The 13,276-nt window shown below is 41.8% G+C and overlaps 1 protein-coding gene across 1 annotated transcript; it reads left to right on the plus strand.

Annotated features, from left to right (window-relative positions):
* Positions 1–805: 805 nt before the first annotated feature.
* Positions 806–7,950, plus strand: DAPL1 (death associated protein like 1). The gene is made up of 4 exons (XM_058028482.1): positions 806–974; positions 4,434–4,521; positions 6,126–6,189; positions 7,696–7,950. Exons 1-4 carry the CDS (start codon positions 929–931, stop codon positions 7,813–7,815), a joined length of 318 nt encoding a protein of 105 aa, XP_057884465.1. The 5' UTR covers positions 806–928; the 3' UTR covers positions 7,816–7,950.
* The last annotated feature ends 5,326 nt before the right edge of the window (positions 7,951–13,276 follow it).

A 13,276-nucleotide genomic window follows, 5' to 3' on the forward strand; every position in this document is an offset into this window, starting at 1 on the left:
TAATTTATAGCATAGATGGTAAACATTATAGATAATTCCTTCCTTTTTTTTTGTTTTTTTTTTTTGGTCATTTTAAATGCCGAAAATGAAAATGTTGAGGAGTTTATACAGTAAATAATTCCAGATTAGCTGTATCTACTTTCTGGTTTTGTGTTTCTAACATGTTGCGTAAAACGTCAACGTTTGTTAAGGTCATGGATTTTTTAAAAGAGGGCATATGAATAACAATGTTTTGCTTGTCTCAAGCAGATACTACTGGTTGAAGCGGGTGAGATTTACCTCACTAAATCAAGTTCTTTGACTCTTTAGCAACGTTTTTAAAAGTCCCGCCCCTCACAGGGCTCCCCGCCCCTCACGCCGTCCTTCACGCCTTTTCCCGCCTCTCTCACCTGCCCTCACGCCGTTCCCCACTTCTCACACCGCCCCTCACGCCGCCCTCACGCCTTTTCCCGCCTCTCTCACCTGCCCTCACGCCTTTTCCCGCCTCTCTCACCTGCCCTCACGCCGTTCCCCACCTCTCACACCGCCCCTCACGCCGTCCCTCACGCCTTTTCCCGCCTCTCTCACCTGCCCTCACGCCGTTCCCCACCCCTCACACCGCCCCTCACACCGCCCCTCACACCGCCCCTCACACCGCCCCTCACACCGCCCTCACGCCGCCCTCACGCCGCTCTCCGCCTCTCTCCGCCTCTCTCACCTGCCCTCGCACCGCTCCGCCTCTCACACCTCCCTTCAGAGTGCTTCCCGCCCCTCACTATCGGCTTCGTACCGCCCCTCACACCGCTCCCCGCTCTCAGGACCCTGCCCCGCCCCGCGCGCTCCGAACCGCCGAAGGCGCTGCCGCTCGGGTCGGTGCGCGGTTCCCTGCGCGGTTCCGTGGTTCTGCCCTGGCCTGCCCCGCTTGGTTCCCGGCGCTCCCGGTTCCGCCATGGCGCTGAGGAAGAGTGTCCCGCCGGGCCGCCGCTCTCCCGCAGGTAGGGGCCGGGGCCGCTCCGGGCGCGGTGTGGGGGGGCTCTGCCGCCGCACTGTCCCACACAGATCGCAGATGCAGCTGCTCCGCGGAGGGGACCGGGAATTGGAGAGGCGAGTCTGTGGTGCGCGGCCCGCTCTTCCCAGCAGGTCCCGCACCGCCCCATCACGGGTGCGCTCGGTCGGCGTGTGTGCGGCTGGCGCCGCTCGGTGTTCGGGCGTTATTGAGATGTAGCGAGAGAAATGGGTGTCCATGTTTTAATGTCTGTGTTTAATGTGGCTGCCGTATCCCCCTCCTCCTGTAGTAAGGTGAAGAACTTACTTCCCCTCCACCGAGGCCCCCCCCCCCCCCCAAGATAGATCTCTCTGTGAGGAAGCCTTCGAGCGTGCTGTTCCAGCCGCCGCTCTGTCTGTGTGGCGGCTCTAAGGATGTAGTACTGCTATTTTAAGGACGTAGTGGTGAGTGTAGTAGCGCCTGTGTTTGTTAGGGGAGCGTGTAAATGCATACAATGTGAGCGGCTCCTGGGCCATGCCAGGAGCTGTCTCTCACGCCCCAGTGAGTGAGCCGTGTCCCTGTGTGCCTGTTCTGGGGCACACGCAGAGATGCTGCAGGCTCAGCCTTTGGAGCTGGGAGATAGTCACTGCAGGGACAGCCACTGCAGGCTCAGCCTTTGATACTTGAGGAACCGTCACTACAAGGCTTTAAACTAGTTGGGACTTCCCCTCGGTTTATTAGGAGCAGTTAGTGCCTGAGGAGCACATACTTGTCTGTCTCCCTGTACCCCATAGAATGGTTTTGTTTTCTTGGAAATATTTTTGTTTGGAGGGTTTTTTAGCATACTTTTACATGAATTTGGGATGTAAATAAATTTTTCATCTTGTCTCTAGTCCATTCCTGGACTTTAGTGTGTGTGGCAGGGACAGTTGAGCTGTACCTGAAAGGGGCTTTAAACTGCTGCAGTCAGTGACCTGCAGCAGGTACTGGTCTTTCTGAACTTGCATGATAGTATTCTGCAACTTGTAGACTTGCAAGTCTTGGTGAAGCTTATGTGTGACTGCAGTGGGGCCCAGCTTGGCCGAGGGGTGGAGGTAGCAGAGTAAGTGCTGACCAGTATTTATTCTGACCAGTATTCAGCCAAGCTTTGTTTTCTCTTGGGTTTGTTTTTATGTTGTTTTTTTGCTGTTGTTAGTTTTTGTTGGTTTGTTTTTCTGGTTTTGTTTTTTTTTGGGTTTTTTTTGTTTTTTTGTTTTTTTGAGAGGGGAGCATAAAAAGGAGTGTACCTCCTTACTTTCTTGTTTTATTTTAAAAATGCATGGTCTTTTAAAAATGGAAATTAGTAAAGATTTTGTCACTTAACTGTTGGATTACATTGCTAACAGGTCACTTATAAAAATCACAAAATTGAACTCTGTATTAAAAGTTTGCCATACCTCTCTATTGCTTTGGAAAGCAAATTTCAAAACAGCTTTGTGGTGCATCCCAGATGCATCTATGTTTAACTCTTCCCCCACCATGGATGTGTGTGAACAGGTGGGACAGCTGTTCCTAGTGGCTAGTTCCAAGTCAGTGCAGAGATGGAAAGGAACACGAGTTATTTTTAATCACTATAGATAACATTGTTTTGTGGGCCTAGTGGTAATAGACATAATTCCAGACTGTCCATGTTTCAGTATCTCTTCCCACGCTGGGTATTTCTCTCCTCCTTGTCTAGCTCCCCTTGTGTTTTGTATAAAGCCTCATAGTGTTAAAATGTCTGCTTCTGTCTGGATCTCCTTGCCCTGCTAAATTAAAACTAAAAACAATGCTTGTATCTAGAAATTGTCAATCCTGCATGTGAGGGAAGGTCCCAAACCAAAAGCTGCAGGTCTAGGTTCAGTTACATTTTTTTTACCTAATTCTAAAATTTTAGTGGTTTTCCTGTTTGTGGTTTGACTGGTTCCTAAAAAGATGAGAGCCTATCAGTGTGTGGGAGAACACTTGGGATAACCTGTGTTGTGTTCTGGATGAATTTATATAAAGAGAAATTATGTTGAGAAGACTTCTGAGATCTTGAAAGATGCCAGGGCACTTTTTTTGTGTGTGGTCTGGTTTGTTGTTGATATTTGGTTTGTGGTTGTTTAGTTTGGGGTTTTTTTTAACGTGCTTTGTCATTTTAGTTTGAAGATGCCTCAAAGACAAGGAAGAGTTTCACACCTTGTAAGCTGAGGGTATTTAGAGTCTCAGTTCTCTTTGCTGGTAGATACTTGGAAACAAACGGTTGAAATTTCCATTTCAGATGCTTTTAATTTTGCAGTTAGGCTGCCAGAAGGACTAGGTTCAGTCTACGTCTCCAGTGTATTTGTAAGATGGCTGGGCAAAGAATTTGCTGCTTATGCAGCACTGTATGTATGTCATTTTAGGAAGAGAGAAAAGCCAAGTCTAGCTATAGCATAACTCTGGTCTTATAAAGCTGCCATGGACATGACTGAGGGAGAATTTTTGTTTCTAAAATTAAACCTGCAACCAGGAAATACATGGTCAGGAGTCAGATTTGGTAGAAAATGGGCATTAGTTACAGATGGGTACAAATGCATTTCTCATGCTTGCTGGTTAAGTAATTCTAGAAACCTTTCCCTATTCTCTCCTTCCCTCAAATTAAAACTCTAGCCTTGATTGTTCACTATCAGAACAGGAGTCTTGCTGAGAGGTGAAGCAACCTGCTAAATAGGATGAGAAAAGAACACTAAGGTTTTTCTTTCTTACTTACAGTTTTAAAACTTAAAATGCTCTCCTGAAGAGGGAGAAAGTATTTCTTTCAAGAGAATATTTTACATAACTTTATGTGTTCTTTGCTCAGAATTCAATTTTCAGATATGCCTCAGAACTTAAATTGTTGTTGTTAGGTCGCCTGTAGCCTAATTAATACTAATTGGTTTTGTGATTGGCAGATATGTTAATAAAATATAATTAAACATGTTGGAACACAAGTACAAGATGAGTATACATCTGGTTGTTATCTGCATTATTAAATTTATTCTGGGATATCCTGAACTGATCATGAAGCCCTTATTGCTGTTAGTCACATTGTTCAAAAACCTGAAAGTGTTCAGATGGTGTTCGTTTTTCTCTTTTGTTTTTAAAATACAAATCGGAGATGTAATAGTTTCTTGGGAAGAATGCATATTAACATAGTAAGGTGTTGAGGTTTAATATATTTAGTGGTGCCTGAAACCACTCTTGATTTCCTGATTTATGGTATCTGGAAGTTGATTTGAGTCTGCTGTGACACAGAATTTTGAAGCCTTTGCTGCATCTCTTTGGCTACTCCTGTGTAAGTGTGTGTACAAGTAAAGCATGGAGCAAAATACTGAAAGATGATTTCTGGTTAATGGTTATCCTGGGTAAAATTATTCTCTTCTTGTGTATGTAATGTGGTATGTAGTTCTCTAGGTATTTTTACTTACATTTCATTTTCTTCTTGCAGTTAAAGCTGGAGGTATGAGAGTGTCTAAAAAGCAAGAAAATGGACCTGTTGAGAAAAATGCTAAACTTCCAGGAAAAGAAAAGTCAAGGTATTACAATGCAGGGCCTGTTCCCCCTGTCCTGTAGCTCAAGTTCATAGGTAATGATCTTGAAAACAAAGAAAACTCTTATTCTACAAGAGTTTAATTCTTAAATTATCTTGTGCAATTTGAAGATAAATACTGATATTGAAATAAGTATTGACTTAAAAAACCCCAAAACCCAAGGATAGTGCCTTGCAATGAAAGGCAAAGGCTGAATCTCATATCTATTGTCATGTTTTATGGAACAGAAACTAAAACAATGTATTACATACCTGTGCCTAATAAAAGAATGGTCAAACAGTTTCCAGTGCAATAGGAATGAACTTCAGGCTGTCCACATTCTCAAGGAAATTAAACCCACATCAACTCGCCTGAGGAAGAGTCTTATCTCCTGTATAGGCTATACCCCCTATTTCAATCTAAGATCTAATTTGGCTTTTGCTGTTTGCTACTTTATAAGGTTAACCAAGCTGTTTTGCGCTAAAAATGAAGGCATACTTCTATTTTGAATAAAATAACAGCCACCAGTTGATGTGATCATTAAAACAAGTATTTTCTTGCAGCTTTTTCAAAGAGTGAACATTTTTCCTAAATACCTGCACTTTTCTTAAATGTCACTTAACAAAAAGTTAAATTAACCAAAATAAGGATATGACAGTAAAATTTGAATGATTTGTGATGTTCCAGAATTTTTTTGTTGTTGTTGTTTTCTTCTGGGATTAGAAGCTTTTTATTTTCACTTGTTGCCAATTGTCTGGGTGTAATTTTGCAGCTGTCTTCTCCATAGACATAGTTACCTAATGGTATAAACAGATCTTAAATAACATATTTGTCAGTGTAGCAAACTGTCAATTGCTGAATTGAAATGTCGGTAGGAAATGCCTTGCCTAATCCACAGAATCATTAACTTAAGCAATATCTGCTTTTTCAAGAGTCACATTTATGGCATTTGGGGTTTATAATGATTTTTCCCTACTCCATTTTAAGCTACAGATGTGTCAGTGGTTATAATGGTACCATCAGAAGAATGTGCCATCTGAAGTTCTTCCTGTTGCTGAAGTAAATAGTTTCATATCCACAGATTTGTTTATGTGTGGAATATTGGTAACATGGAATAATAACATGGTAACATATTCATTGGAATGTGGAGAGGTTAATAGGGTAATCTTGTGAAAAAAAAAGCTCTTGCCTGACAAATAGTTGCTGTGAAAGGAAACACTCTCCAAAAGCAGAGGGTAAATTTTTTTTCACGGGTCTAGATTGGAATCAAGAAAATGTTTTGTGGATTAGGATATAACTGCTCAGCTTCTGAGAAGTTATTTCACAGTGTACAAAAAAAATTCCTTTTGAGATATTCAAGGGTATTTCATATACAGTTTCTTGTATATCTGAACAAAAATATGAGTCTGTCATAGATTTTCTGCTGTTCCATTCTGAAACAGCATGCCTTTTTTGATATGACATAGTTTTTAACGTGATGAAAAGATTTAGCTCCAAATCCTAAATTTATATTGCAAAATGTTTTGTATTAAGTCTGGAAAATGAAAGTGACAAATGCTTGTGTGTTTTTGTGAGATGGAAATGCTAAATATTTTTTTTCTGCTTTACAGTGCTATTGTCAGTTTTACAAAACCTCAGAACATGGGAGTCTTGGTAGCAGAAGCACTGAACAAAGTAAGTCTGAAAGAAAAGTCAGGGTTTCTTTATAAATCTAAACAGGAAAAAATGTTAAAAAGTGAAATTTCCTTAAACTGGTGTCTGGTAGTTGCAGGTGTTTCATCTGGCACTAAATGTTCTTGGGACAACCTATTTCTGTAGTGGTTGTGTGGCTGAGCTGCTAGATGGCTAAAAAGTACCTGGGCTTCTCTCCTTACTGATTCCACTCCTAGTTACTGCAGCGTGCCCTGGGTAGTTGTGCTCCCCTGTGCACAGCCAGGCAGCGAGCTGTGTCCTGCTTGTAACGTGGCATAGTGCACTAGCTCCAGTGAAATATGGGGAAGAATTACCAGTGGCATCTAAGTGTCTGGCCAAGCTGGGATTACAGTGCAGAGCAAAACCTTGTCTTCAGTGCTTTATCCCACCGTGGAAATCACTTCAGCTTCTATAAGGGTCCAGCAGAGATAAGAGCTGCTTGAGGGAGGTGGGTGGCATGACTGGCAAGTGCAGGGGACACCAGGATGGTGATCCAGTGTCCTGCTCTGGGAATGATCCCCGAGACAACAGCCACAGCATGTCCTACTGCTGCCCCACATCTTGCTGTTTCAGCTGAGGCCTGAAATCACTCAGTCAAGCTACCTTTTGATTTCTCCCTTAGGAATACTACGGGATCCTGTAAAATCTTGTATCCCACAGCTGCTGATAGACCCTTCTGTTTATCACATGCTTACAGCTCCTGTCCTGTGTCTTATTAGGCTGTTGGTGCAGACTTACACCTGCCCTTTGGAAGAGCTGATTTCACAAGCAGCTCTTTGGTTTGCATAGTAATATGAAGATCTGACAGCTGTCATCTCTTTGTTACATGCTTGCAATGTTCAGACTCTGAAGCCTACAAGAGTTCCTCGTCCCTAGAGCTCAGTAAAACATCAGTTGCATAATTTCAACACAAGCCTTTTATCAACAGTTGTATTTATAGATTTAGCCTGTAAATCTTGAATTTTTGTTTAGACTTTTAAATGAAGAACAGATACAACTCATCCTCCTTCTCTTCCACCTGTCCTCATCCCCTCTGTTCTGACCCACCATTTCCTTCTCCTCCTGGTTTCCACAATCTTGTATATGAAACTTCCTTGCTACTTTAGAATGTGATAGTTAGTTACTGTAATAATTATGATTTTGAACCTGGGAAAATAAGAATTTGCTTCAACTTACTGTTAACTCTGACATACTGATTATTTGCTGTGTTTTCTTTATCTTGGAAGCTCATTCTATGAGCTACCGAACAAGGGAAGAAAAAAAATCAAAAATTCCCTAAAGGTAGTCAGACTAATATGACTTTGAAAACAGAAATTATAACTAAATGTACCAAGTTACCATGAGTTCTGTGTATTGATCACTTGAACTTTTTGTGGGTTTAGGTTTTACTGCTCCTTTTAAACTACTTTAATAGGATAAAATTTAGAAAGAGAATAGCTGAAAATCTCTATTCTATCACAACTTTTTTCTCCCCCTTTAATATTACAGATGAGCCACAAAATGCATGCAGCAACATTACAAGTGGCTCACCAAAAGCCACAACCTACCTTGGAGAAGTTCATACTGCCTAAAAGAATTTACATTATTCAACAGCCACGGAAATGTTAAGATAATCAGTAAAACACTTATGTTTACTTAAAAGTGAGTTTCTATTCCAAATAGCACTTAGCACACTGTGGTGAAGTGCTCAAAAGTTGTGTGCCTTGTATCTTGCTGTGTTTCTGTTACTGACAATAAAATATGAGAAGAGTTACTAAATGTACTCAGGATTTATTACAATATCATGGCTTCTGTCTAACCTGGTGTTACTAGTATGTAGTAATTACTCAATGCCAAAAAGTCTAAGTTTCAATTACTGTGTGAATTTTGAGTGAAGGAATGGGAGCTGTCAGCCCTATTGTTTTGGGGTTTTCTTTAGTTTAATGTAGCAAAGCTGATGTGAACTTGATTCTAAGAAAGCATGACTGAGAGACATGGGGCTTCTTTCAATTGAGCCTGAGGTTTTCCATGCTGAATGCAGGCCTGAGGCTTACTGCATGATAAGTAATTCACAAAGTCCTGTGAAGGATTTCTGTGCAATGAAAGAAGTATTTTTTGTTTGCATTTCTTGCTGTAAGAAAACCAGCTCCTCTGCAGAGATCCAGCAAGCAGGAGCAGGAAGAACTGAGTGGAAAAAGTCTGTTTGAACCTGTTTGGGGCTGGGGTGGATAAATGAAAGAATTGCCTGACTTGGAGCTGAACCCTTGGCATAGGAGGGCAGGTAGCAGGGAGGAGCCAAGGTGCAGAGAATGCTGTGACTGGAGTTTGGACTTGCTAGAATGGTGTATGAGACTTGGCACTGCCTGGAAAAGTACGATCATGAAGGGTCAAGCTTAAAAATGGGGAGGAACAAGTGTAAATCCCAGTCCAGGCAATGTCCTTGAGCCATAACCTGCTTGCAGTGACAGCAGGGACAATAGAGCCAGGGGATAATACTGTCCTGCTGTTGGGAGTTGGTTGTGGAGCTGCACTGACTCAGAATTTGACCTTTTTTTTTTTTCTAAGGTAGTGATTGCAGAAGAATATTGTCACAAAACTGATTCTTTGACCCTTTTGGTGTGCAAGAAATTGATCCCCACAGAGAGTGGAGGTTTTTGATCTGTTTACAGTTGTGTGCAGAAAGGGGTGCTGGGTGGTGAATTGTCAGAGACATGACCAAGGCAGGCACACCTATAGGTTACAGTCTCAGGCCAAGCAGATCTTGCTAACAGCAACTTAACCATGCAGTGAAGTTTCTCTCTGTTTCAGTCTCAAGGTATAGTGCCCAAGAAGTCGTGGTATGTGCTCAGTGAGCAGCGGGCTCTTGGTGGGCAGAGGGGGCTGAGCTAGAGATGTGGCTCTTACTATTATAATTATAATCCTATGAGGAAAGTGCATGGCAAGGGCAAGTTCTCACCACAGAAGCAGTCAGACCTGGGGGTTTGTTGGCCCATCATATAAGGTCCTGAAAAAAAAGGGTGTTATCTTTTTGTTTCCTCCCCTTCAAGGACATAGGACATCAATTTTCTGTTTTCTACATTCCTGTGGCTGTTGCTTCCATTGCTTAACTGCTTTGTTCTCTGTCTTATTATTTGGAACTTTGTTCCTGTTATTCATCAGTTCCCCACTTCTGTACTTATGATGCTTCTTATACATATCATAAGTCTCACTTTGGAACTGTCACATATTTTCCTGAAAAGAATCATGGTGCTGACAGGTAAATCAATTACTTCATAATTTCCCAAATGCAAATACACAGTGCTACAATTAAGACAAAGCATGATAGGGTTAGTATTAGGAGAGCAACAAGGTAAGACATCTCATTTAAACTCCCTGTAGTGATGGTTAGTGACCATCTGAAAAGTGTCCTACTACCCCTGTGGTAGGACGCTTTTCACTTGTTCCAGCCCTTGTGTGCTTTCTGCATCACGATGGACAGTAATCAAAGTATTTTATCCATTCTTCTGAACTTGTTTCAGCAGTTGATGCAGATCATCCAGCTATAATAATTTTCTTACTCAAGTGAGATTCATCCCAACAGGGGATCAGCATATAACTATACTGCAATAGCTGATAATAATGTGACAGGAACTGAATAATTGAAATCCCACCCATTGATTTTGGTGAAATTGGGAACACAAACATTAGAGTAATTATCTGTATCTACAATAAGGTTATTTACAAATAGGAAGCCACAATTTATTCTCATATAAGAACATAGTTTTCCAATATATTAAAGTACACGTTCATGAGCTTCCTCAGGATGGATTTCAAAATGACAAACGCCATTCTGAATCGAGATGAATGTCAGGGCTTTGGTGTTAGTGCTCAAGTGAGTCCCTATTCCCATATAGTGCATGTACTAACAGTGATGGTTTGCCATTCCTCATGGGCACACGGGAAACTCTCTGGGGTAGGGCTCGGTTATGATTCAGGCCTAGTGCAGTGACTGAGTGATGGACACTGAGGCTCCTATATGGATTAGTACCAGGACTGTGCTATTGATGGTATTTTAATTACTAGATGCCACCAAGACTGGAATTCCTTTGCAAATTCAGTCATTATTCCAAGTTACTTTTTGAAGTTCAGTGGATGGAGGAGGTGCCTTCTTCACCTTCTCTTAAAATTGCTGCTGCTGCTGTTGATTGTATCCACAACTGAGCTCAGATGTAGCTGAGAGAAAAAGAACCTTCACCGTGGTTTGCACCAAGTGCCTCTGGGATCAACCATGAGCTCGCGCATTGATTCTTTCCCACTGAGGCAATGTGTCAGATAAGAGCCATTGATTAGTTTCTAATGCTGGTAGAGAAGACACAGAGGGTGTCACAATTTGCTTAAATCACTTGTGGTTGTGCTCAGGTTATTTATAAGTACTTCAGCATCTGCACAATTTAAAACTCCCTGTGGTTCCAGTCACAAATCTTCTTGTTCCTTGTGGTGATTTGCCCATGTAGCCAAGCTGTCTTGCATGGGAAGCACTTAAGGATGGTGACCACATTGGTTTAAGTGTAGAAATATTAATCTGCATTACTAGTTCTATACGTTTAAGAAACCAAGGTGGATTAAACAACATTTGTTGCTGATCTGCATTTTTGATCACATGGTCTAATTTCAAAAATTCGTGGGGATTGAATTTTCTCATCCTCTTTGACTGGGGCAGGTGTAATTGTTTTGGTTTCAGTAACATCTACCTTGAGTTTAAATGTTAGTCCCACATTATGGTGGTCCCAAAGTCATATAACAAAAACAGGTTTAACCAGGGTAATATTATACCAACAATCCCACCTTTTGGTGGCAGAAATTTTTGAGCCTTTTGCACTTGATTCTGTTGTACTATGAAACATTGAAGTCTGAGTGGCTTTCCCATGTGTAGATCCATCCATCATTTTGCAGCATATCTGAATTTTTTCTTGGGTTGTTTCTTTCAAGAGAGGAACCCAACTATACCTATCCTAATCCTACCCATGTTCTAAATATGCTTCAGCTCCATGCATAACCAGAGTAGTGAAATTGTACACTAAAATTGTATACTTAACTTCATGCTTAATGTGAAAGGTGACACTCAAAAAATGGCTATACAGTCAATGAGGATTCTTTTCAAAGTGCACTTTCCACATGACTGCAGTGGAAAGCTATTGCAAATATATGAGATACTCCCTCTAAAATGAAGGGATCCTGGGAAGGTTATCCAGAGTTAGTGTTGCTATTTAACACTAACGTCTGCATCTTTTCATCCACCCATCAAATGTAAATACCCTTGTGTTGATGAAGGATTAAATTATGATCACAGGAGGTGGTGATAAGTAGCATGTGCAATAAATATTTTGGTTACAGCTTGAATAAATAGAAAAAATTAAAATACTGCTTCTCCTTTGAAGACAACTGTTTTTTATCTCTGGTTCCATTACTGACTGATAGCCACTTGTGAAATACTATCAGTGTTTTCCTGGACAACAGCAGCAATATACTTTATGGGTGTTGAAGTTGTAGGTATGGGATTTAGAAACCAGTCTGCTTTTCTATTGTTTACAGCACACTTCTATTCCCCAGGCTGGCTCTATGGCAGTGAATACTGATAGGAATGCCAGTGAACAAACAGGACTTGAGTCAAAGCTCCATGTGTCAAATGACTGTCCATGCTCTCAAAGCCAAAATTAGCACAGTGCACTCTAATGTATTGATGGCCAATACATGCTCCCTATACAAAGAATGTTTGTAAAATCTTTAGAATTCTAATCTTTTTGTTTTTTGTTTCTGAAGAAAATCAATAACTAGGGAAAAGTTGTAGGGGTCTGATTCTTCAGGCCTTTATAAACATCGCTTTGTATGAATGTTATTTAACTGTTTAAGGCAGTACGTTCAGGGAGGAGGGATGTGCTTGGTGTAGAAGGGAACTGTAGTAAATCCCTTTTGTGGCACAAATCAGGCAGTCATACAGGGATTGCTAGGGATGGAACAGTTCTGTCAGAAAGCCCTAGGCACTGCTCTGTGCAGTGCACACTTGGCAAGTGCAGTCCCACAGAGATGAACTAAGTACATTCAGTAACTCGAGTTTCTGGCAAGGCCATGTCTGTGTGCAAACAGGAGTTCTGCAGCATGGGCTCAGCCCATGTGTCTGAGCTGCATCAGCCCACCCAACCCAACAGATCCAGGTGTGCCCTGCAGCAGCATCAGGGCTCCCCTGTATGTGGAACACTGCTGCAGGGTGCTGAGGGAGTGCCCCATGGCCTGCCAGAGAGCAGGCTGGAATGGAAAGGATCTTCCAGCTGCTGCCTGGTTAAACTTTCACATATTAAAAGAGGTCCGGACAAGAACCTAGGATGGTCTAGTTGTGATAAACTTTGTTTTGTGCGTTTGCCAATTGTAGAGCAGGTGCAATCTCCTCTTCTAGAAGATGAATCTTGCAGATCAGGAAATCCTGGCAAGTGTTCTGTTCCATGTCCTGCTCAGTCAGGTGGTGTCCAGTTTGTGTTTGCACTATCATTGGTGATACTGTGATGAGGCTGTTGTGCCTTCTGTTGCAGGGAGTTTGTTTTATTTAGTTCAAGCTGTAATACTTAGCTTTCATTATTTAATTATAAATTGCCACCAAATTCAGCACATAAAGAACAAATGCAGTAGATTTGCTAGAAAAATCAAACCTCTGCAGGAAGACTATTTTCAGGCTTTTCATGGACTATTTCAAACAATGTAGGCATTCAGTGAGAATGACATGATTTCAGGAAAGTATTTCTGCTCCTGATCTTTGTTTCACCATATAGGAGGACACAATGTTGGTTAATATGCAGTTGTTATTAGCTGTAGCCCTCAAAACACCTTACAGAGACGGGAAGCCAAGGGACAATGAAAGCTGTGAAAAGAGATTTCAGTACATGTTGGTTGGTTCATTGTCTTTGTCAGCTTGGTAATGTCACATGTGCTGTTTGATGGCCTGAGACACCCGTAATCTGTTGGACTTCTCTGCAGGGAGGAGTTCCCTCTGGGGCAAGGAAGAGACTCTACCCTTAAGCACTTGGTGCTCCTAGGTTGGGTGGTACTGGACAGAGCTGCT

This window comes from Melospiza georgiana, chromosome 7 (genome assembly GCF_028018845.1).
Source record: "Melospiza georgiana isolate bMelGeo1 chromosome 7, bMelGeo1.pri, whole genome shotgun sequence".
NCBI classification, from domain to species: domain Eukaryota; kingdom Metazoa; phylum Chordata; class Aves; order Passeriformes; family Passerellidae; genus Melospiza; species Melospiza georgiana.

Excerpts from the sequence above, each read along its gene's own strand:
- DAPL1 (XM_058028482.1), top strand. The coding sequence starts at position 929 with ATGGCGCTGAGGAAGAGTGTCCCGCCGGGCCGCCGCTCTCCCGCAG. Across the intron at positions 975-4,433 it reads GGGCCGCCGCTCTCCCGCAG|TTAAAGCTGGAGGTATGAGA; the intron begins GTAGGGGCCGGG and ends TTCTTCTTGCAG. Across the intron at positions 6,190-7,695 it reads TAGCAGAAGCACTGAACAAA|ATGAGCCACAAAATGCATGC; the intron begins GTAAGTCTGAAA and ends TTAATATTACAG.